The sequence below is a fragment of the Pan troglodytes genome, chromosome 21, assembly GCF_028858775.2.
Source record: "Pan troglodytes isolate AG18354 chromosome 21, NHGRI_mPanTro3-v2.0_pri, whole genome shotgun sequence".
Taxonomy (NCBI): domain Eukaryota; kingdom Metazoa; phylum Chordata; class Mammalia; order Primates; family Hominidae; genus Pan; species Pan troglodytes.
The window spans coordinates 48,734,074-48,755,642 of NC_072419.2; the positions used below are offsets into that span (position 1 = coordinate 48,734,074).

Here is a 21,569-nt window from a genome sequence, read left to right on the forward strand (position 1 = left end):
GGGAAATCTTCCTAGAACTGGAAGTTTTACAGAGTCTACTCCACGATGACCCCAAAGACCAGCGTGTGGGGTCTGCAAAGAGGATGGCTACGAGGATGAACTGGAAGGGTGTAAGGGAGGGATGGATCGTCAAAGTAGACTGTGTAAAACTTCCAGATCTAGGATGGGACATGGTGGAAGTGAGAATTAGGGGCAGGGTGAGAAGAGGCTGGCACTATTTCCCTTGTCTTCTCATGAGATTTTGCAGCTGAGAATGTGAATCTGGGTTCTACTCAGGGTCCTAACTCTGAGGTATTTAGAACTCGCTTAGATGAAACAAGAGTACTAGATCCTACTGAATCCCAGGAACACAGAAAGAAAGAAGAAAATGAAAATGAAAAAAAAGAAAACATGTACTAAACAGAATTGCCACAGTAGAGGCTCTGTCTTCAAGTTCTAAGGCTAATCTGAGTCAAGCCGGGTATTTTCTTTATGCAGCTGACAATGCCAGTGCTCTGGCTAGACCTTTCAGATCTCTTTATACAATTTTTGTGAGACTCTATCCTTTACCTGCACATGCAGAGAGACGAAAGTTACTGAAATTTTACCTCTGAATCTCTCCTCCCCATCCCAGACCCTAACTGTTGGCTGGCAGCTTCCTTGCCTAACTTAGGACATCTGTGATGCATGGCCCACCCTGAACAGTTCCCTGAAGGCTCAGGTTGCAGCCAGTTTTTGCTGGACTTGGCCAAAAGTTGCCCCTTGGCTTTCTCCCCTTCCTTGTCCCACTTCCCTCACTCCCCTCCCAGTCTCCCCTGGGAAAACTTTCTTAATCAGTCACATGCACACGAATCTTCATCTGAGTCTGATTCTCAGGAACTATCTAAAGCCATCCCACAAGGCAAGAGGCAGCCCGGGCTGGCTGGAGGGGAAACTGAAATATGGTCATGGGGAAGTGTTTCTTAGGTAAGCCCCGGAACTGGCGAATTCTATGCTATCACTAAGGTAACTGCGGTGAGCCTGGGAAGAAACATCCAAGTCAATCTGGGGCAATCAAGGAAAGCTTCCTGGAGGAAGTAACACTTGAGCAAAGACTTGAAAGGTCAATAGAGGTTTCCTTGCAAACATGGAGGACAGGTCATTCCAAGCAGGAGACATGGCATGGGTAAGGACAGAGAGGCAGGAAAAGTTACGTGTTCTAGCAGTAGTGGCTCTAGGTTCTTGGAGTCTCAAGTTATGAGGAAGATAAACTGCAGGAAGCATACCCATTAGAAATGGGGGTATGGAGGTGGGGTGCGTTTGGGAGGGAGACATGGAGGCTCCTAGGCTGGCTTTCAGGTCTCTATCTTGAGTTACTAGGTGCAGTTCATTGAGATAAGGAATACAGGAAAGTCAGTATAGAATTGGAGATTAGTTCAATTTCAGATACCTTGAGCTTGAGATGACTGTCATCCAGCCAGATGAATATTCAGTTCTGGGTGCATCCAATGTGTACGCTACGCTTTTTATATCTATTTTCTGTTTTTAATTCTTACGTAATTCAGCATTGTCTGACTTCCAAATTCAACATGTTTAAACAATGTGATACATGTTTTATCTTTTTGGAGGCATCAGTGCAGTCAAACCTTGGACAGAGAAGGTGGTTGATATAGTTTGGGTATTTGTCCCCTCCCAAATCTCATGTTGAACTGTAATCTTCAATGCTGGAGGTGTGATTGGATCATGGAAGTGGATCCCTCACGGGTTGGTGCTGTCTTCGCGACAGTGAGTGAATTCCCCGGAGATCTGGTTAAGTGTGTGGCACCGCCAATCTCTTGCGCCTGCTTTGGCCACGTAGTGTTCCTGCTCCTACTTCATCTTCCACCATGAGTAAAAGCTCCTCAGCCTCCCCAGAAGCCAAGCTATGTCAGTGCTATGCTTTCTGTACAGCTGCAGAACTGTGAGCCAATTAAACCTCCTTTCTTTATAAATTACCCAGTCTTTATAAATTACCCAGTCTCCGGTGTTTGTTTTGTTTTGTTTTGTTTTTTTGGTAGAGACGGAATCTCACTCTGTTGCCCAGGCTGGAGTGCAATGGTGCGATCTCGGCTCACTGCAACCTCTGCCTCCCAAGTTCAAGCAATTCTCCAGCCTCAGCCTCCTGAGTAGCTGGGACTACAGGCACACGCTGCCACGCCTGGTAATTTCTCTTGTATTTTAGTAGAGACAGGGTTTCACCATGTTGCCCAGGCTGGTCTCAAACTCCTGAGATAGGCAATCCACCTGCCTCAGCCTCCCAAAGTGCTAGGATTACAGGCATGAGTCACCACACCTGGCTGCAGGTATTTCTTTATAGCAATGCAAGAATGGTCTAATACACTGGTATAAAGCAAGAAGAGGGATGGGGGTACAAAAGGGCCAAAGCTGAGTGCAAGTCTATGGCAGAACTGTCACTGTGATGAGAAAAGCACTCCCTGGAGGTGTGCAATGCACAGTTTACATAGTCCTTCATTGAAGACCTAAGAAAAGAAAGGTGTGTGTGAGGGAATTAAAAATGTAGGAAAAATAAAAGCCTCATAACTGACTGCCATGGCCCTGTGAATAGATTCAATATCCCCATTCCCATGTAAGCTCTCCTCCCTCGCTCACCGTCTTCCTCAGTCTGCACCACCAGCTCCTCGCTCTCCATTCGGCCCTCGGGGTTAGACAGCAAGAGTCGCAGCCGGATGGTCATGAAGGGGCGCAGGCCTCGCAGGGTGTAGTGGGAGGAGGTCTGGATGACCTCCTCGGCCTCGTACTGCTGCTGGTTGAACACATACTGGTACTGCACGGTGAGGTTGTAGCTATGGCAGCGGGTCACCGCGTAGCCGAAGGGCTCCCACTGCAGGGTCAGCTGCCGGGCTCGGATGTCTACGATTTCCACGTTCTGTGGGCCATGCACCGGATCTGCAAAACATGCAGGCAAGAAACAAGGGTTCTGAAGAGACCATCACGAAGCTGGGGTACATGTTCTGCTAAAACAGGGAACACAGCTTTTCCAAACACATCTCCACCATTCAATCACTGCCATCATGATTTTTGACACAGGCAATATAATTTAGAGAACATTTTTCTTCACATCAATCTCCCTTGTCTTATTTAAATACATGCATCTAATAGAAAACATAAATATATAAAAGGAAAACATCATAAATAAATGTTAACCATAAAAATAAATGTGAAATTGTTAAATTCTTAAGGGTGCATCAAAGTGCCACTGAAAACCTTCTTGGTACCACACACAGCGCACTCCTCGCTTCCGGGATACGCTTATTTAGACGGCTGCTGAGAGCTGACCTGCCTCCTTATACTGAATTCAGCCCCAGCCTGTCCCCTTGGAGGTCAGCCTCTCCTCTTCAGCCAACAACATCCAGATGCACTAGCTGGAAACTGAGTCACAGCCTCAACCCGCAACACCCAGTTTATCCATGCGGTCATCATGACCCATTAACCCTGCTTTAGGATTTCCTCTCCTTTCCTTGACTACACAGTTCATCATTTCCTAACCTCCTACAACAGTCTTCCACCCCTCTTTTCCTCCCCTGGTCCCTCTGGGAACATCATTCTAAAAGCTAATCTGAGCATGCCTTCTCACCCTAATGCTGTCTCCCACTCCATGCCTCCTATTGATCTTGGTCCCAGATCACCATACATAACGTTGTCTATGTCTAATTTTATTAGGAATATTCTATTTATACTTTATGCACATTAAATAGATTTTTTTTATATAAAACAGGTTATAATAAACATGACATTTTTCAAAAATCCTCACATGTAAAGCTCATTTTATGTTGAGGTTTAGGCATTTGTCTTTGGGGTGGCTTGTTTTGTTCCTTTGAGATGGGAGTCTGACTCTCTCTCCTAGGCTGGTGTGCAGTGGCACAATCAGAGTTCATCCCAGCCTCAAACTCCTAGGCTCAAGCAATCATGATCCTCTAGCCTCAGCCTCACATGTAGGTGGGCCTACACCATGCTTGGCTAATTTTTTATTTTTATTTTTTCACATATGGGGTCTCTCTATGTTGCCCAGGCTGGTCTCAAACTCCTGGGCTCAAGTGATCCTCCTGCCTTGGCTTCCCAAAGTGATGGGATTGCAGGCACCATCCACCATGCCTGGCTCTTGGGTCAGGCATTGGTTATGGTAGAAACATAACTTCTCATGTGATAGATACACCCAGAAATTCTTGTGTCAGACTTTCCTATCTGGGAGGAGTCAGGCACAGGCTGGAGATTAAATCAGTACTTCTCCCCATACCTACAGGACTTTGCCCAATTATGTATCCTCTTTGGGTCCACTTTTTAATTCATTTGTAAAATGATGATAATAATAGTAGCTAACCTCATGGCAGGCGGAAGGGGAAGTTGGATGAGATGTTTGTAAAGCAGTTAGAACTCAAACTTAATAAGCACTCTACGTATGATAACTGGGGTGTGTTGTTTGTTTTGCAGTAATAGTAATAATATATATGTAATAGTAATAATAATAGTGTTCCGCATGCTGTGTCTACCTTGAATGCCTTGTGAGTGGCAGTGCTGGGAGCACCCTTATGCAAAATGATGGACTAGGTTTCCATCATTGCTCCAATCCCCTCAGAGCATTTAAGGGTAAGGCTACCTCTGCACCAATGCAGCAATAAGAAAGAGGGGGTGCTATTGGTGCTAGTTGATCTGTCCCTATGGGGAAAATATCCTGTAACTTGTGGCGGCGTCCTACCAAGGAACATAGTTCACAGGAATGTCAGGGAACCTGGCAAGCCAGCACAGAGCTGCCCATGTGGCTGCAGGAGTGAGGGTGTTGAGGACAGTGGGCAGCCCTGGCCCCTGATCAACTGAGGAATTCATGGTCACTCTTACAGCCCAATTATTCATGCTCACAGGTCCTTTGGGCAAAGCAGAGCCAGCATCCCCAAATCAAATGGGTGACCCTGAGAATGTGACATTGAACAAGCTGTTGCTGAGGGCCTATTGTGGAATGGAAGGTGAAATGTGGTCCCTGTAGCTGGGGATTATGATTGGGTGGGATTACGGCTGCTGGCTAAACATCTCACAGTTGTACCGACTGCAATGAGAGCAGATGTACAGGCACACAGAGAGCAATAAATGGCTTGCCTGGGAAGCCCCGAGCATCCCCACCAGCGTTGCCTAGCTGGGGCCTGTCCACTTGTCCAGGTGCCAGAACTCTCCTGGCAGAGAGCCACTGCCCCTGCTCAGGGCCTCTTCAACACTCCTCCCCTGGGTTTGCCCTCCAAACGGATGCCAAGCCCCAATACAACACTCACCCACATGGCACTCTCACCTCCCTCCTGAGGCAGGGAGAAGAGGAACACTTAAGACCCATTTAAACCCAAGGCTAAGACCACATGTTATTGAACATCTTAAAATGTACCATATCTCATGTTAAATATAATTTTTGAGGTCTTTATTATGGCCTTAACCCACAAACAAAGCTATAAAGACAAAACACCACTGATGGAACTGTAGCCACAAGTGCTGGGCTCTATCTTCTGAACCATCTTATGACCCTAGGAGGGAAGGATGGCCCACCCCACATTACAGATGAATAACCTGAGGTCCAGAAATGTGCAGGAATTTGTACAGAGTAGCAAGGCCAGCAGGTGACAAAGTGCGGTTTTGAACTTGTGTCTGCCTGACCCCACATGTAGTGTGCAAAGTAAAAACTCTCTGTAAGCTATCAGTTGCACTCTCTATGTTGAAAATCTCACTACCTGGGAGGAAGGCATCACTAGCTCTGTCCTAGAGGAAACCAAAGCTCTTTGAGACAAAATAATTGGCCCAAAGCCACAAAGTGAGAGGCACAGCCAAGATATGAGGTCTGCCAGAGTAGAAAACCTGTGTTTTCTCAGCACCTTGACGCCACCGGAGACTGAGACCAGGGAAAGAACATAAATATGAGGCATGTCGCCTTCATCAGAAGTCTGGGGAGACTTGAAGACAATATTGAGAGAAAGCCAAAATACTATAAGGCAAAAATGACTTGGGTCTCCGGAGCCTAGGACTTGCGGGAGAGAGTGGTACAGTGATGTAAACACATTTAGTGCAAAGCTGACCGCTGGCCTTTTGATCCCTGGTCTCCATTCTCCCTGGAGCTCACCTCTGGAGGTGTGCATATACACACATTTCTGCTCCTCTTAAAGGACTAAACAGGAGCATCTTTTTAAAGAAGACACGGATATCGTGATCTTGCCACACAGCAAAGAGACTCTTCCAGACTGGGAAAGTTGGGATACAGGAAAAGCTACTTGTTCCCTCTTGAGCATGTGTGACTGTCACGGCGGGCCCCAGGTACAGTGCTGCTGACTAGAGCGTGGCTTGAAGCGAGACTCTGGCACTCACTATCTGGGTGACCTTGGGCAAGGGCACTTCATTGCTGAGCCTCCATCTCCTCATCTATAAAGTGGAAATTATTACACTAGTCTCAAAGGTTGTTAATGAGCATAAAATGAACTGTAACGAGAGAGAAAATTGCCTTTGGCTAACAGTAGGTACTCCTCTTAGAGAGAATTGCCTTTCTTGGAGAAATGCCTTTGGAAGCTTGTGTGGGGTAGAAGCTGCATTCTTGGGGCCTCAGTATCACTTATGCTGAGACTCCAGTGGAAGAGAAAAAATAAACCCACTGGGGGCTTGGATAGAATAAGAGAGGTGTGAGGGTGAACAAATGGCAGAATATTGGGTGAAGCCCAATACGATCACTCCCCAAGTGATTTTTAGATCTCCAGCAAGGCCCTCAAAATACAACAAAGACCTTTGCTGTGCCTGGATCTCCTGTGGGTTCTAGAAAGGGTTGAGGTCGGCATGCCTTGGGCCTAATAAGATACCATGTGGGAACACAGCGACCAGAGGCAAAGGAACCTTGGAAAATGTGCTCATGTGTGTTACTGAAATCTTGGGAGATGATATTGGGGAGATGATCTTTCTACTGGCTATGAAAATTCAGAGATTCAAGGAAATCTCAGTTTGTATTCCAAAGGCAAGAAGGACTCTGGTGAACCTAGAGATTCGGTACCTGCAGGTGAAAGCATTTTGTCAATCTGAGAACTCGCATTCAGGAAAGGGAAAGACAATGGCTATTAAGTAGCAACTCTGGGCTAGGAGCTACCCTTAGCACTTGTGTCCTAAAAACAACTCCATGGTATAGGAAGTTGAGACTCAGTGAAGAGATGTAACTTACCCAGGGCCACACGGCCGAGCCCCCATTCTCTGGGCTCCCATGAATGGGTCAGTTACACATGTATACACACAAGCCTGTCCCGAACATGTGCAAAATCACAGATGGGTCTGGGATAAGAATACACATTTTAGTCTGTAGCCCCTTCCCCCTTCTCCTTCCACCCAACTGCATCTCTTCCTGCAGGGGGCCTCACATATATGTGTGCAGCGACCTCAGTCCTCAGGTGCAAGCTCTGTCCACTTCCCCCAGACATCCATTCTTTGGCCATGGCACTTTGCACTGTTGTCCAACACACACTTAGCATTTGTCACACTGCCCAGGAATTGCTTGTTCATGTGTTTGTCTCCCCTCTCAGGCTGCAACAGACCATGTTCTGTTTGCCAGTAACCTCACAACACGGCACAGGGTCTGTCAAGGGGCAGTTCCTGTGAGATGAACAGATGGTGACCTGTTCTTGGGAACTGAGCTCAGACTCTGACTCCACAGTCCTTGTTCTGTCCCCTTCAGCATGTCAGCCAGGTCTTTAAGGGTAATATATATATATATATATATATATATTTTTTTTTTTTTTTTGCATTCAAGCAAGAGAATATCCTGAAATCCTATTCAATGGAAACTAGGTTTTAGAGTGTGATGGAAGCATTCATGCTTTCAGTCTGACCCCTCTAAACCTCATCTGCCAAACCCAGCTTCTGCTGGGTAATTGCCTGCAGCATGGAGAATCTGGGGTTTACATTCGGGTTGGTGCAAACAAGTTGGAAATTGCTAAGAAAGCCTTGTGTGTGCAGTGGAGATTGGTTTGTTGAATTTACATCCCCCGTGTAAATACATCCAAGCCTAGAGCCTATGGTTTCTGCCTCCAGATAAAGCCCTGTCCGTATGACCTTCTTGAGTAACAGCCCACAGGCCAAGAAGATGACAAACAGTGGGAAGAGTGTGGCTTGTCTGGGAAGCTGGAAAACCATCTTCTGATAGAAAATCAAAGTGGCTCTACCTCTGGATGCACCTTCTGTATGCTCTTAGGCTAGACAACAGTGGCCTTGTCCTATGCCCTGTACTTTAGAGAGCCACTTTGGCCCACTTCAGACTGTCCCTCTTCTCGGAGCAAGGGATCAGGGGGCCAATGGGCTGGCCAAAGGACCTGGTTCTGTCCTCTCCCTTCTGGTCCAGGCTCCACATTTATGACCCCCTAGAATTCCCTGCCAAGAGGCCCTACACTCAGTTTCTTCCTTTGTTCTGTCCTTCCTGTGAGTGGCCGTTGGCCTAAGGATGGCCAAAGGATGGCTGTCTGGGGGCAGTGGACAGAACTTGCACCTGAGGACTGAGGTTGCAGTGCACACACATATGTGGGGCCCTTGTGGGGAGAGATGTGGTTGGGTGAAAGGAGAAGGAGGAAGGGGCCACGGGCTGACATTTTTATTCTTATTCCAGATTCTGTGATTATGCACATGTTAGGGACAGGCTTGTGTTCATGCATGTGTGACTGACCCACTCAGGTTTTCAGAACCTTCTCCATTCTTACTGCGGCCTCAGGAAGGCATGGTGGTCCTCCTCACCTCTGAACCCTGCTCCTCTTTCTACATCAGCTCTTATTAAAGCACCATGTCCATCCTGAAGTACCATTTTCATCCTAATACCCGAGCCCACCCTGCAACAGGTACCTTCCTGCCCCCAAATGCCCCTGAGTCATTTTCCACTTCTCACTCATCAAATCCTGTATTCTTAAAGCAAAGCAAGGGATTATAAATGCCTTCACACCTCCAAGCCTCTGCCCAGCTATTTCCTCTGCTTGGGATGCCACCAACAAATCCTCATTCAATATTTTCAAGGCCCAGCTCCAATGCCACCCTTTACTTGTGACTTTCTCTAACAGTCTCCCTTGCCCATAATTAATGCCTCGATGACATTTTTTTTTCCTTAACATGCTATCATATGTCTCCCATAGCTCTTATCAGACTTCAGGGTTATTGTTCATATGTTTGGTTCATGTTCACCTCCACTGCCAACCTGTGAGCCCCTAGATCTCCTCATTTTATAACTATAACATACAGCTGCTGAATAAATGAATGAATAAGTACATAAATGAATAAATCTAGAAAGTAGTGATAGCTGAAGACCAAACCACCCGAATTTAGGTGCTAATAGAGGGCAGGGGAAAAGCAATAAGTAGAGGGTTGAATCAGGATCTCTTTACACTCCAATTGTTAAGGGTAATCATGTGGTTAAGTCAGAATTGGCTCCCTTTTTTGTTCTGTATGGACTCGGCCTCCATCCCTGCTGTCAAAGGCAATAGCTGTAGAATCTTCTAATGACCTTAATCAAGGCAGAACATCTTATTAGAAAAGAAGCAGCAAAACAGATTTTCAATTCATGAATTTGCTACGTATTCATCTTTGCATGTGGAGTTGGCTGTAGCATATGTACTGTTCAAAGTTGAACCTAAATTAAGATAATTTGGGGATGGGGCTGAAAATATGGAGGTGGATAGCTTGTATGCAAAATTAATTTTTTATCCATTTGGAGATGCAATTTGAGTTCTTTTCAAATTAAATTGCAATGGGGTCCTAGGCAGCTGGAAACATTATTGCCAACATAATTTGATACTGCAAGAGCAGAAATATGTTGACAGATAGTTCGATGTGACCATTAATTTGCACTTTCTGCATGGAAATGATACACGAAGGGAATAAAAAGGTAAGGGGAACAAAAATAAAATCCATCTTCTTTCCAGCATCATCCAAACCCACTCTCTTGGTCATTTTCCACCACCTCTTCTAATTTATTGCAGATGTTTGGTGGACAAGAATTTGTTGAATACTAGTTCACTATTCCTAAACCAAAAATCTGAAATCTGAAATATTCCAAAATCTGAAACTTTCTGAGTGCCAGCATGATGCTCAAAGGAAATGCTCATGGGAATATTTCAAATTTCAGATTTTCAATAACAGGGATGTTCGACTGGTAAGTATAACAGAAATCTTCCAAAATCTGAAACATTTCTGGTTCCAATCATTTCAGATAAGGGATATTCAGCCTGTATTATCATAGATATCTTATAAATATAAGCAAGCATAGGAATCCAGGAGCTCCATTTGGAGATGCTGGTAATTCCACAATATAGAAGCACTAGATCCTACCCGTGCTGATGATTAGAATCACCTGAAGCTGGAGCATGTCACCTTGTGAGAAGGCAACACGGTTGCTACCCTCCCATAGCAATGCCACAGAGAAGGTAATCCACTCACGTGTTCATTGTCTCATTTCTTAATTGAAAACTACTCACTGAGCATGGAGGCATCATGACATGGGGAAAAGAACATTGGTTCTGTGATCACCTGAACCTAAGCACATCACTTACCCTACCTGTGTCTGTGCCTTATTTTTCTCATGTAGGAAACGTAGATGATACTCCCTCACTCTTAGGGCTATGAGGTGAATTAAGAAGACAATATATTCCAGAGTCTTGGATGGTACTAGACACAGTTGCACTCCCTCAAACCCAGAGTGGGAGGTGAGACAGAACAGCCACTGAGACAAACAGGGGTTGTGGAGGTTTCTGTGGATCTCTGACCTGGTTCTGAGTCTAGTTGACTACTGGCCTCATTCTTTTAACCAACTATAGTTTAGTGTTAGAAAGCTTCCATTAATGCCCTTGCAGTTATTGCTGTATCTACTCCTTCCATTCTACATACATATCCTGAACCTCTGAGATGGGCCAGGCATTAGGGATGTAGGTGAATGGGACACTTGCTTGCCTTTGTGAAACTGATGCTAGGGGGATGCAATAATTTTGAAGGATGATATGATGAAGCTTGATAAGTCTTTTGCAGGGAGGTATTGGGCTTCTGGACAATAGATACAGTATAGCATTGAAACCCATCTAAGCCAATTTGATGATGACGCATGCACAACCCTGACATTCGTTATCATAGAAACCAAAGCCATCAAAGAAATTTAAGGTGAACGAGGATTAACGATTCCCCAACAACTGCATTATTAGATGATAATAAAAGCAAGCCTTAGGCCAAATTCTACTACACAGATGGACACAGTATACAAGCATTTATTAGCAAATGGGCACAAAACAGCTCAAACAATCTATTTCATAAAGTCCCAGCAATAGATGAATCAGTTACCATTTTTCATGAAAGGTTCATTCGAGGCAAGTACAACAATACTCTAAGGCAGAAGTAGGTGAGCTTTTTTTTTTTTTTAAGGGCCAGATAGTAAATATTTAAGGTTTTGCACCTTTGCAGGTTAGACAGTCTCTGTTGCATCTTTCCATCTCTGCTATTATAGTGCAAATGTAGCCATAGACAACATGTACGCAAAATAGGTGTGGCTGAGTTTCAATAAATGTTTGTTTACAAAAAGCTAGAACCTTAGGCTATAGCATGCTTACTCTTGTTATGGAGGTAAAATAAATGACTATGATTGTCACTTTAGGCAGCCGGTAATCCTCCTAATCTCATGGCTAACACAGTACTGTTTAGGAATCAAGGTTTTGACACCATCCCTAAGGTCGAAGACTAGAGGTCTTACAGGATTATTCTTTATAATGTCCTCCTGGAGAGTATTTTAAAACCATTTTGGCCAACCCACATATTTTAAATACCTTTCATTTCACCAATTAGAATTTACTTGTAACATTTATTATGCTAGTCCACAGGCCCTTGATTTCAACCACAGTAATCAATTGCTAATATTTAGTTTGCTAATTAGCAACATGGAGGTTGTTGATCAAGATATGGTATCAGAATAGTTGGGAAAATAGGCGTGTACTCATCACATCTGGTTAGTTTTTTTAAATTTTTTTTTAGAGGCAAGCATCTCACTATTTGCCCAAGCGGGTCTCGAAATCCTGGCCTCAAGCGATCCTCCTGCCTCAGCCTGGGAGACAGAGCAAGAGCAAGACCGTGTCTCTAAAAGAAAAAAACCATATATATATATATATATATATATATATATATATACACACACACACACACACACACACACACACGTGCATGTATATATATGGTTATCATATGTTATTTTGATATATGATATCAAAAGCATGTGGTGTACTTAGAGTTTTCTCTGAGGTATGGGTTCTTGACTGCAACACTAGTGTACTTCCCTAAATGGTGTGTTCTTGATTGTAAGGCTCTTAATACCGGTACTAGCTCTCAATAGCTTGACCAATACAACTCACCCATCACACCCCACTGTGTAAGCTTAAATATTTGAGATAAATTACCAACAACGTAATATTTAGTCTAGAGGCCAAGAATTCTTTCCTGAAAAGGGGACCTTGGGCAAAGGATGGATAGGATTAAACCAGGTAAAGGGGAAGAGTGTGTATAGAAGGGGACGAGAGAGGGAGAAAAGGGAGTGGGAAGATTAAGCCAGAGATAAAGGAGGCAGCACATTTAAAATCTAAGAGACAAGAGCAAGGAGGCTAATGGCCACAGAGATTGCCATGCTTGGGTGGACCGTCCCCAAGAGCAGGAATCCCTGCCTTTCACCACACATGCACACCCCATAGTGATGTGCTAGGCCAGTCTGGGTGTTACACATTGGTCCTCCTACCATCCCTAAGAAGAAAATGAGGATAACAACTAGGGCAGTTGTAACAGTATGATAAGAGTATTCTTTGCCAAAAGTAAAGCACTGGACAGAGTCATTTGTTTTGTATTTTGAGTTTCTACCATGTGCTGAGAACTATACTGGATGTAGGAGTGAACCAAACAGGCAAAAACCCTCTGTGCCCTTATGGTGTATATATTCTAGTGGGGGTAGGAGATTAAATAATATATCAGATAAATCAGAAAAGTATGTAACACATCAGATAGTAGTAAGTGCTGTGGAGAAAAATCAAGGAGGGAAGAGAGACTGGAGGGTTGGGAAAGGCTTATGTCTACAATTTTACTTCTTTGATTTGAGGCCTTGGCATCAGCTCCTTGATCTTCCTGATCTCTCTTCTTCATTCACCCTGAAGTTTTTTACTTTTTTTCCCACGGCTTAGCTCAAAATATTTTTTAAGCATCTATAGGGTGGCAAGCTAGTTTTGGGGGACATAGTGTTAACAAAAATAGACATAATTCCTGCCTCCTTTGCACTAAATCTGGTGAGAAAAACAGACTAAAACAACCATCATGGCAGCCAAACACATGAGCTAACCAAATTGCATGTGTTTTGAAGGAAATACAGATGTTATAATATGATGATAATGCAAATAAAAAGTGTTCTGAAGGAAACACAAGGGATCGATTGGATAAAAATGGCAAGCTATGTACAGTAGTCAGAGAAGACGACTGAAGAGGTGACATTTGGACTGAAAGGTGTCACTCTTCCCTCTCTATTCCCACTTCTCTCCCAGTTTTCACTCATTCTTCTTTGTTTTTGAGACAGTCTCGCTCTGTCACCCAGGCTGGAGTTCAGTGGCGTGATCTTGGCTCACTGCAACTTCCACTTCCCAGGTTCAAGGGATTCGCCTGCCTCTGCCTCCCAAATAGCTGGGATTACAGGCACGCCACCACGCTTGACTGATTTTTGTATTTTTAGTAGAGACGGGGTTTCACCACATTGGCCAGGCTGGTCTCGAACTCCTGAACTCGAGTGATCCACCCGCCTTGGCCTCCCAAAATAACTGGGATTACAGGTATGAGCCATCGTGTCCAGCCTCCACTCATTCTTTAGGCCTTCCTTTAAACATTAGTTCTTCCGAGAAAGCTGTCGCTCAAAAGCTTCTCTCGCCCAGTTGGGTATGTGTCCCACCCCATCCCACTCAGATGCATGTAAAATTGGGTCCAATCAGGGCTAGTCCAACAGCCCTATCCCATAGGTCCTCCAGTCAGTTTGGGGTACGGAGGGGGAACCCAGAGTCAGATATAATCCAGATTCACAAAGCAGCCTATTGACTGAGGTCATGGCCCTCGGGCCCACAGTAAGCACAAAAACTGCAGCCCAAGGGCCTTCAGCCAGTTATTCAGCCACTGTCTTTGGCTCCAAACATGCCCTCTGTATCTTGCTTTACGGTGCTAAGGCTAGGATGGCACAAATCACATGTGCTCTACTGTCTGGCTGCATGCTAGTATCTGCCCATAGGGGGCGATAGAGGGAGCCTGCGGGGCTGGAGGACGGGGAGACTTCAGCATCAGGTATCCAAGTAGCCAGTTCATTCTGTCACAGCATTTGGATCTAGCTTGCAGTTTCCCCAACACTTACAGAGCCAGCCTCATTGCAGCACCTCAGAGACACCAGCACCAGCCTCTTTTCGTTCTTTTCAACCCTGGCAGTAGCTGCTCCCCACAGTTGCCACCTTTGTCTAGTGTTTTCATGTTCTCTTTTAATGTTTTCCATTTTCTAGGCAATTCTTTATATACAGTTAACCAGAGGTTCACAGTGCCCTTGGTGTTTTGGTAATGTTTTTTCCCCACAGATCCTAAGCCAAAAAAAATACCCAACAGTTTCATGTATTAGTTGTTCCAAACAACTTAATAAGTATTTGCATCCTAACAAATAAGAAGTGGTTTGAGAAAACAGTACACACAAATCAAAATAAAGCTATTTTTTTTCTTTCTTTCTTAACTACAGTTACTTCCTAAAAGGATGCATGTATCTGTTGAGCATTACACAATTTCTCAAACTGAAGATTCAGATTAGACAGACACTGCCACTTTCGTTGCCTGTTCCATGTTGATTTTGGCACAAAACTTGCATTTCATCATGGCAATTGCCAGAAGCCCAATTCTGCCAAGATATGACATCAGAAGGAATGTAGCCCAATCTCATGTTGAAACTCTGGGCCCCTTCAAGTAGTCATTTGTAGCGTGTCTGACAGATGATGCTGTGTTTTCCACGATACTGGTACTACCGGTGCTCTTGTGAGTTAAGAGTGGTGTCTTACACTGTCTCAACACAGTTTGAAAACCAGGATAGTTAACAATTCTGTATAGGCAATTCTGTCTGTTATAAGTGTCATGATTTACCTCCAAAATAGACCTTGACTGATGCAGGACCCCACTGCCTAAACTTCCTTAATATTCCACGTTCCCATCTTTGTCTCCCAGTATTCCACTCAGCCTAGGCACCTCATGCCCAGAAATCTGATGTCCTCCTAGCTGCCACATTCTGCTTCCCAGCTCCATCTCAGACCTTGATCTTCCCTCTCTGCCCCATCCAGATGCAGTCCCCTGGACGGTGGCTTGAGCCAGGCAGCAGGGTGGTCAGTCAGCCGTGTGCCTCCTGCCACATCAACTGCTCAGGTGCTCAAATGCTGGGAAGAATTAAAGGGACAGAGGCAAAAGACTGCAGCCTGAAGACAGAGACTTTGGAATGTTTAAAAATTACTTTTGCGCTAGAGGAAATCGGGTTGGGAAAAGAGAAGCGATTTTGAAATTACATGGTTTCGGTTTCTAGAGAAAGGAAAAAAGATTTGGGGTGAAGAAAAGGAGAAGTCAAACCCATAACATCTGGGTTAGTTTCACTTCAATTCCCACTTGATTCGTGGCAAGTCGCTTTGTTCATTTAAAGAAAAAAAAGGAAAAGAAGAAAAGCTGGAGAAAGAAAAAAACTCGAAACATTTCTGATGGTCAAAAGCCACCTAGCACTGGGCCCTGGTGAGGTATTAAACATTCTGAACACTTTACTTGTCCCGGCTGTGAACAATAGGGCACTGGAATTAGAAAAGTCTCAGCGTAGCTAATTCGCCATTACTGCCTAAGAAGCCATGTGTAAATCAAATTGTTTCTAGACTATGTAAAAACAAACAAAAGTCATATCTCCTAATTGGACTCTGATCGCCTCTCTTCTAGAAGTACTACCTTTTTTTTCAGCTGGAGAATTTGGCTTTTCATATTCAGATCCAGGGCTTTTCAAAGCTGAGGCTGCTCATAGCTGACAACTCCCCCATCCCAGCACATTCTTGATCTTCCAAGGAATCACATTAATCTACAGACACTACTCAGGACTGCTGGACCTTGAAGAGCCCTGCTGTGTCAGCAGCCCCAGAAATGCCTACCAAGCTTTTTTATGATGTCCAAAGCTTTATTCTTTGAAATGTACAAGAGTGTCATTAAACTGAAGGAACACTTTCAAATGAAAACCACTGTCAGTTGAGGGAGGCTTATGTTCTGTCGAATCTCATTTGGGACTTACCTAGGCAATGAAAAAGGCAATTGACAAAACAAAGCTGTCCATCTCAGTTAACTTGTGGCAAACAAGAAGGGAACCCCAGTAGAAGAGGGATCACAGTAGAATGGTAGCTAGAAGACACATTATCTGACTGCCTGCCTCACTCCTTTGTGAAGTACCCGCTGGCCTGGTTGAGCACCTCTCAGAAAAGATGAGGGGTTAAAATGCACACGTTCTGTTTCCTGACTGACCCCTCTAATAGGGGCTGACAGTTGGCCATGACATTGTGAGACACAATCCTAGCACAGGCTTTTACATAAGCCACCAAATGATACTTCTTCATATCAGAATCTCAAAAACGATCACTACTCTTCCTCCTTGACTTTCATCTTTGACTTAGCCTTCTAAGGATGGCCTCTGCAAAATATGAGCTCTCCTTAAATGTCATCAGTCTCGATGCCTTTTCCACTTTCCATCTTCCTCCATCTGCAAATAGTCTTGCTCAGATACTTGATGTTTTCACATTTTCTATCTCTTGCACATCAAAACTTATTTATGAACTGCGTGACATTGAAAACATACTTTTACCCTTCCTGGCCCCAGATTCATAATTATACATACCTCCTACATTTCTTGTAGGGTTTAAATAAAATTATATGCATGCATTGTTAGTGGGATGTTGTCACCATAGTGCTGTATAACAAATCACCCCCAAAGCCACGGGTTTACAGCAACAGACATTTATTCTCAAGCTCATACATCTGCTTGTATAATCTCCTGGTGTGGATCAGCCAGGCATGGCTCCAGGCTATGAGTTGTGCCCAGGTCTGCCTGATGTATGCTTATTCTACAAACCAGGTTGAAGGAGTGGTAGCCCCTCAGAGTAAGTTCTTTCCATGATGAACGCACCAGAGCTGAGCCAAGCCAAACTATGTAGGAGCTCTTAAGGCCTCCCTCATGTCAAGCTTGCTAATACCATATTGACAGAGCAAGTCACACAGGCAAGCTCAACATCAATGAAGCCACTCGTCCCACAGTTGGAAAGGGTGGGAGTAGCAGAGGTGAGTGAATATACTGAAAGATAACTCAAACTATCAGATCAATAGATGTGTATGTTTTGGTTAACATGAACCGCCAACACTCCTTCACATAGTACAGGCTTGATCCCCTGAGGGAGGAAAGTCTGACTTTGAGTCAGGTTTGTGGAGAGCCAGAAGATTCTGCTAAAGCCATAAGATTTAAGCAGTTTCCTGTTCTATGTTCATTTTAACTATTATGGAATGTGTCTCTTGGAGAGAAGGGCAGAAGTCTAATAGAGAGATCTGGAGAAGCCACCCTGGTATTTGCAGTCTTTGTCAATCTCAGTATGAACATTCTCATCTACCAGCCAAACTGGTCAGGTGAGTTATTCCTGTCCTCAACTCCCAAATGCTGTCTCAGACCACATCCCTGCACAAACCCTGATATCCTCTGCCCCAAATCAAAACTCTACAGTAGGCAAAAATATCAGCCCCCAAAGAGGTTCACATCCTAATACTCAGAACCTGGGAATCTGTTATCTTACATGGCAAAAAGAACACTGTGAACGTGATTAAGGATCTTGAACTGGGGATATGATCCTGGATTATCCGGGTGGGCCCCATGTACTCATAAGGGTCCTTATAAGAGGGAGGCAAGAGGGCAGAGAGGAGAAATGATGTTAGGCTGACAGCTTCAAGGATGGAGAAAGAACAGCAAGCGAAGGCATAGAAGTGGCCTCTAGAAGCTGGAAAAGGCAAGAAACAGATTCTCCCCCAGAGTCGATGGAAGGAACACAGCCCTGCAGACCTATCTCAGACTTCTGACCTCCAGAACAATAAATCAGTGTTAACTGCTACACTTGTGGTGAATTGTTATAGCGGCAAGACGAAACTAACACAAACCTCAAAGATTGCTCTGCTTATTCCTGTATGTTTATCGACATTCTTCACTTTCACTGCCTTCCCTCTGTAGACCCATTATGTTTTATACACTGTCTTCTGCCTGAATGAGTTCTTGTAAAATACATGTAATTGTTTAGTATGCATGTATTTTTAATTATGTAGATTGCAATGTGTTCTAGCTCGTTTACCTTTCTGTCACTCAGCACTACACTTTTGACATCCACCCAGGCTGCTGTGTGCCCTTATTTCACGATTTTCAACCATTGCATGGGGTTCTGGGGTGTGTTCTCTCCATGATTTATCAATCTGCTCCCCACTGTCAGACACTGTTTGCTTCTTACTCATCACTATCAGAAATCACACTGTAGTAGAACTTCTCAGGTGTCTCCTTCTAGATTTGTGTGAATACCTTTGTGGTCTACATTCCTAGGGGCAGAAATACTGACATATAGGCTGTGTGTAAACTTAATTTGACAAAGTACTGTCAGACTGCTTTCAGAACAGCATCCCCAAAACTTTTAGCTGTATGTAAAAGTACCTGTGAACCCACATTCATCCAACCTTTGGTATTATCCAATTTTTCTACCTTTTTACCAATCTGATGGGCACTACGTATTTTTTCCCATTACTATTTTAATTTATATTGTTTCAGTACTAAGGAGTTTGAGAATTTCTTCCTATATTTATCAGCCTTTTGGATTTTTATCTTTATAAACTCGTTGTTCAAATCCTTTGCACAATCATCTACTCATTTGTAGAATTCTCTGTATATTCTAGGGTTTTTTTTTTTTGTTCATGATAATCTCTAATAAGTAAGAGTCCTTTATTTTTGATGTAATAAAATCAACCAAGTGCCAGGCGCAGTGGCTCATGCCTGTAATCCCAGTACTTTGGGAGGCCGAGGCAGGTGGATCACCTCAGGTCGGGAATTCGAGACCAGCCTGACCAACTCAGAAAAGCCCCATCTCTACTAAAAATACAAAATTAGCCGGACGTGGTGGCGCATGCCTGTAATCCCAGCTACTCTGGAGGCTGAGGTAGGAGAATTGCTTGAACCTAGGAGGTGGAGGTTGCAGCGAGCTGCACTCCAGCCTGGGCAACAAGAGCAAAACTCTGTCTCAAAAAAAAAAAAAGAAAGAGAGAAAGAAATATGAAAAATAAATAAAATCAACCAAGTTTGTGTGTGTGTGTGTGTGTGTGTTCTTTGCTGATTCTCAAGGTTTTATTTTATTTTTATTTTTATTTTTTTACCTTATTGTTTTTTTATTACACTTTAAGTTTTAGGGTACATGTGCACAACCTGCAGGTTAGTTACATATGTATACATGTTGTTATTTTTTTGAAATGTCTCCCTAATGGTAGACATAAAATCTGTTCTCAAATATTCCACGTCCCCCTTGTTCCAGGCACGTGGTCAGGTTGTACTTTCCTTTGAAGTTAGGTATAGCCATGAGATTTTCCTTGCCCAGTGATAAGTGAGAAGATATCACCTGTCACTTTCAGGACTGTTTCAAAGCCCAAGTGTAATTGGCCCATTTCACTTTCCCCTGTTGACCTATGTGATCACAACACACTAGCGAGAGAGAGATTCTGTTGCGGGTTAAGCCATCAGATTTTGGGGTCATTTGTTCCTTGAGCATATCTAGCCTATCCTGACTTGTTTGTTTTTTTTAAATTTATTTTACCCCATCCCCCACTCTCCTACCATGAGCAACCATTTTAATATATTTATTCTGACTTCTTAGAAAATGCATCCTATTACATGCGCATTTTTAAAATTTAGATAAATGGTGTTGGGTTGTCTCACTCTGTTTCTTACTTTATTCACTCAGCATTATGCTTTTAAGGTCCAGCCACACTGCTACAACTGCATATCAAATCTGTTGTTGTTAAATGCTGTGTGGGTGAGCCACAGCTGTGATTTCCCTCTCTTCCTTTCCCTATGAAAGACAAACTTTTTTTGAAGAAATCTTTGCCCAACTCTAGTCTACAAAGTCATTCTGCAATATTCTTTTCTAACTTTGTAGCTTTATCATTCACACTGACATCTTAGGTCTCCAAAGCCCACCACCCTGGGAGTAGGTAGTAAGGTGGCATTCAGTTTTATTTTCCCCTGCACAGTAAAAAAAGTTTTCCTCAAAACCATTTGCTTACTATTCAGTCCAGTTGATCTGTAGAGCCATCTCTATCACACATGAAGTTTCCAGACATACATGAAATGGTTCTTGAGCTTTCCATTCTGTTCTATTGATCCACTGCCTATTACAGCATGCATTTTTATAGTTATGGCTTAATAGTATATTTTATATATTCATGTACGGAAGGGTACATCTTCTGTGTTTTTAATCCCTCCTTGAAGTTGACTACTATGATTTTTCCCCTCTCTATATATTTATTAGAGAAAGTTTATCAAGTTTGTTAAAAACTTAACGGAAATTTTTATTGACACTGAATTAAATTTATAGATAAATTCAGGGAGGATTTTCACTTGTGTCGTATCTTCCCATCCATGGCCATAGACTTTTTCTCCATCTATTCAGGTCTTCTTTTAACTCTCTTATTAAAGTTTTCTCCATTGAGATTTGATATATTCTTAGACTACTTAAATCCTAAATATTTGATCATTTGTATTACAATTGTCTTAAATTAGATTTTCTAGTTCATTATTGCTGGTGTACAGACACGCTATTGATTTTTCTAAGTTAATCTTATATCTGGCAACCTTGTTGAACTCTCTTATTACCACAATTTTTGATTGCAATTGATTTTTCTAAGAGGATTATCATATCATCTACAAACAATGAGTTTTATTTCTTTGCGATCCTCATACATCTTATTTCTTTTTCTTTCCTTAAAGTTTGGGCCAGAAACTCCAGCATTATGTTAAATAGCAATGGTGGCTCCACTCTTCTCCCTGCTCCAAAAAGGAATGCACCTGCATTTTCTACATTAGGTATAATATTTGCTGTAGAATTTTGGCTTATAAACTAGCAATCTAACAAAAGTTTCCCTTTATTTTCTAAGGGTTTTAAAAATAATCATAAATTGGTGAATACCTTTATCAAATGCTTATCACCTATTCACTCATTTAAGGACATTTAAGTTGTTTCAAGTTTGGGTAATTATGAGTAAATCTGCTATGAACATTCATGTATCAAATGCTTGTCTCAAGGATTGAAATAATCATATGATTTTTATTCTTTAGCATATTCAAAGTAGTGAATTGCACGAACATTGAAAAAAAACTTGCTCCTGGGATAAGCCCCATATAATTATTATTTTTGTAAAACAGTGTTGACTTCGTTAGCTAGTATTTAACATACGATGTATTTTCTATACATTCA

General features: G+C 43.1%; 1 protein-coding gene across 13 annotated transcripts in view; it reads right to left on the minus strand.

The window, feature by feature from the left end:
• Positions 1-21,569, minus strand: part of PTPRT (protein tyrosine phosphatase receptor type T) — a 1,128,501-nt gene that overhangs the window by 408,296 nt on the left and 698,636 nt on the right. For all 13 annotated transcript variants that reach the window (XM_054674440.1, XM_003316939.5, XM_054674441.1 and 10 more), the window contains exon 8: positions 2,608-2,904. In XM_054674440.1, coding sequence (XP_054530415.1) covers positions 2,608-2,904 — 297 coding nt within the window. The remainder of the gene's footprint in view (positions 1-2,607; positions 2,905-21,569) is intronic.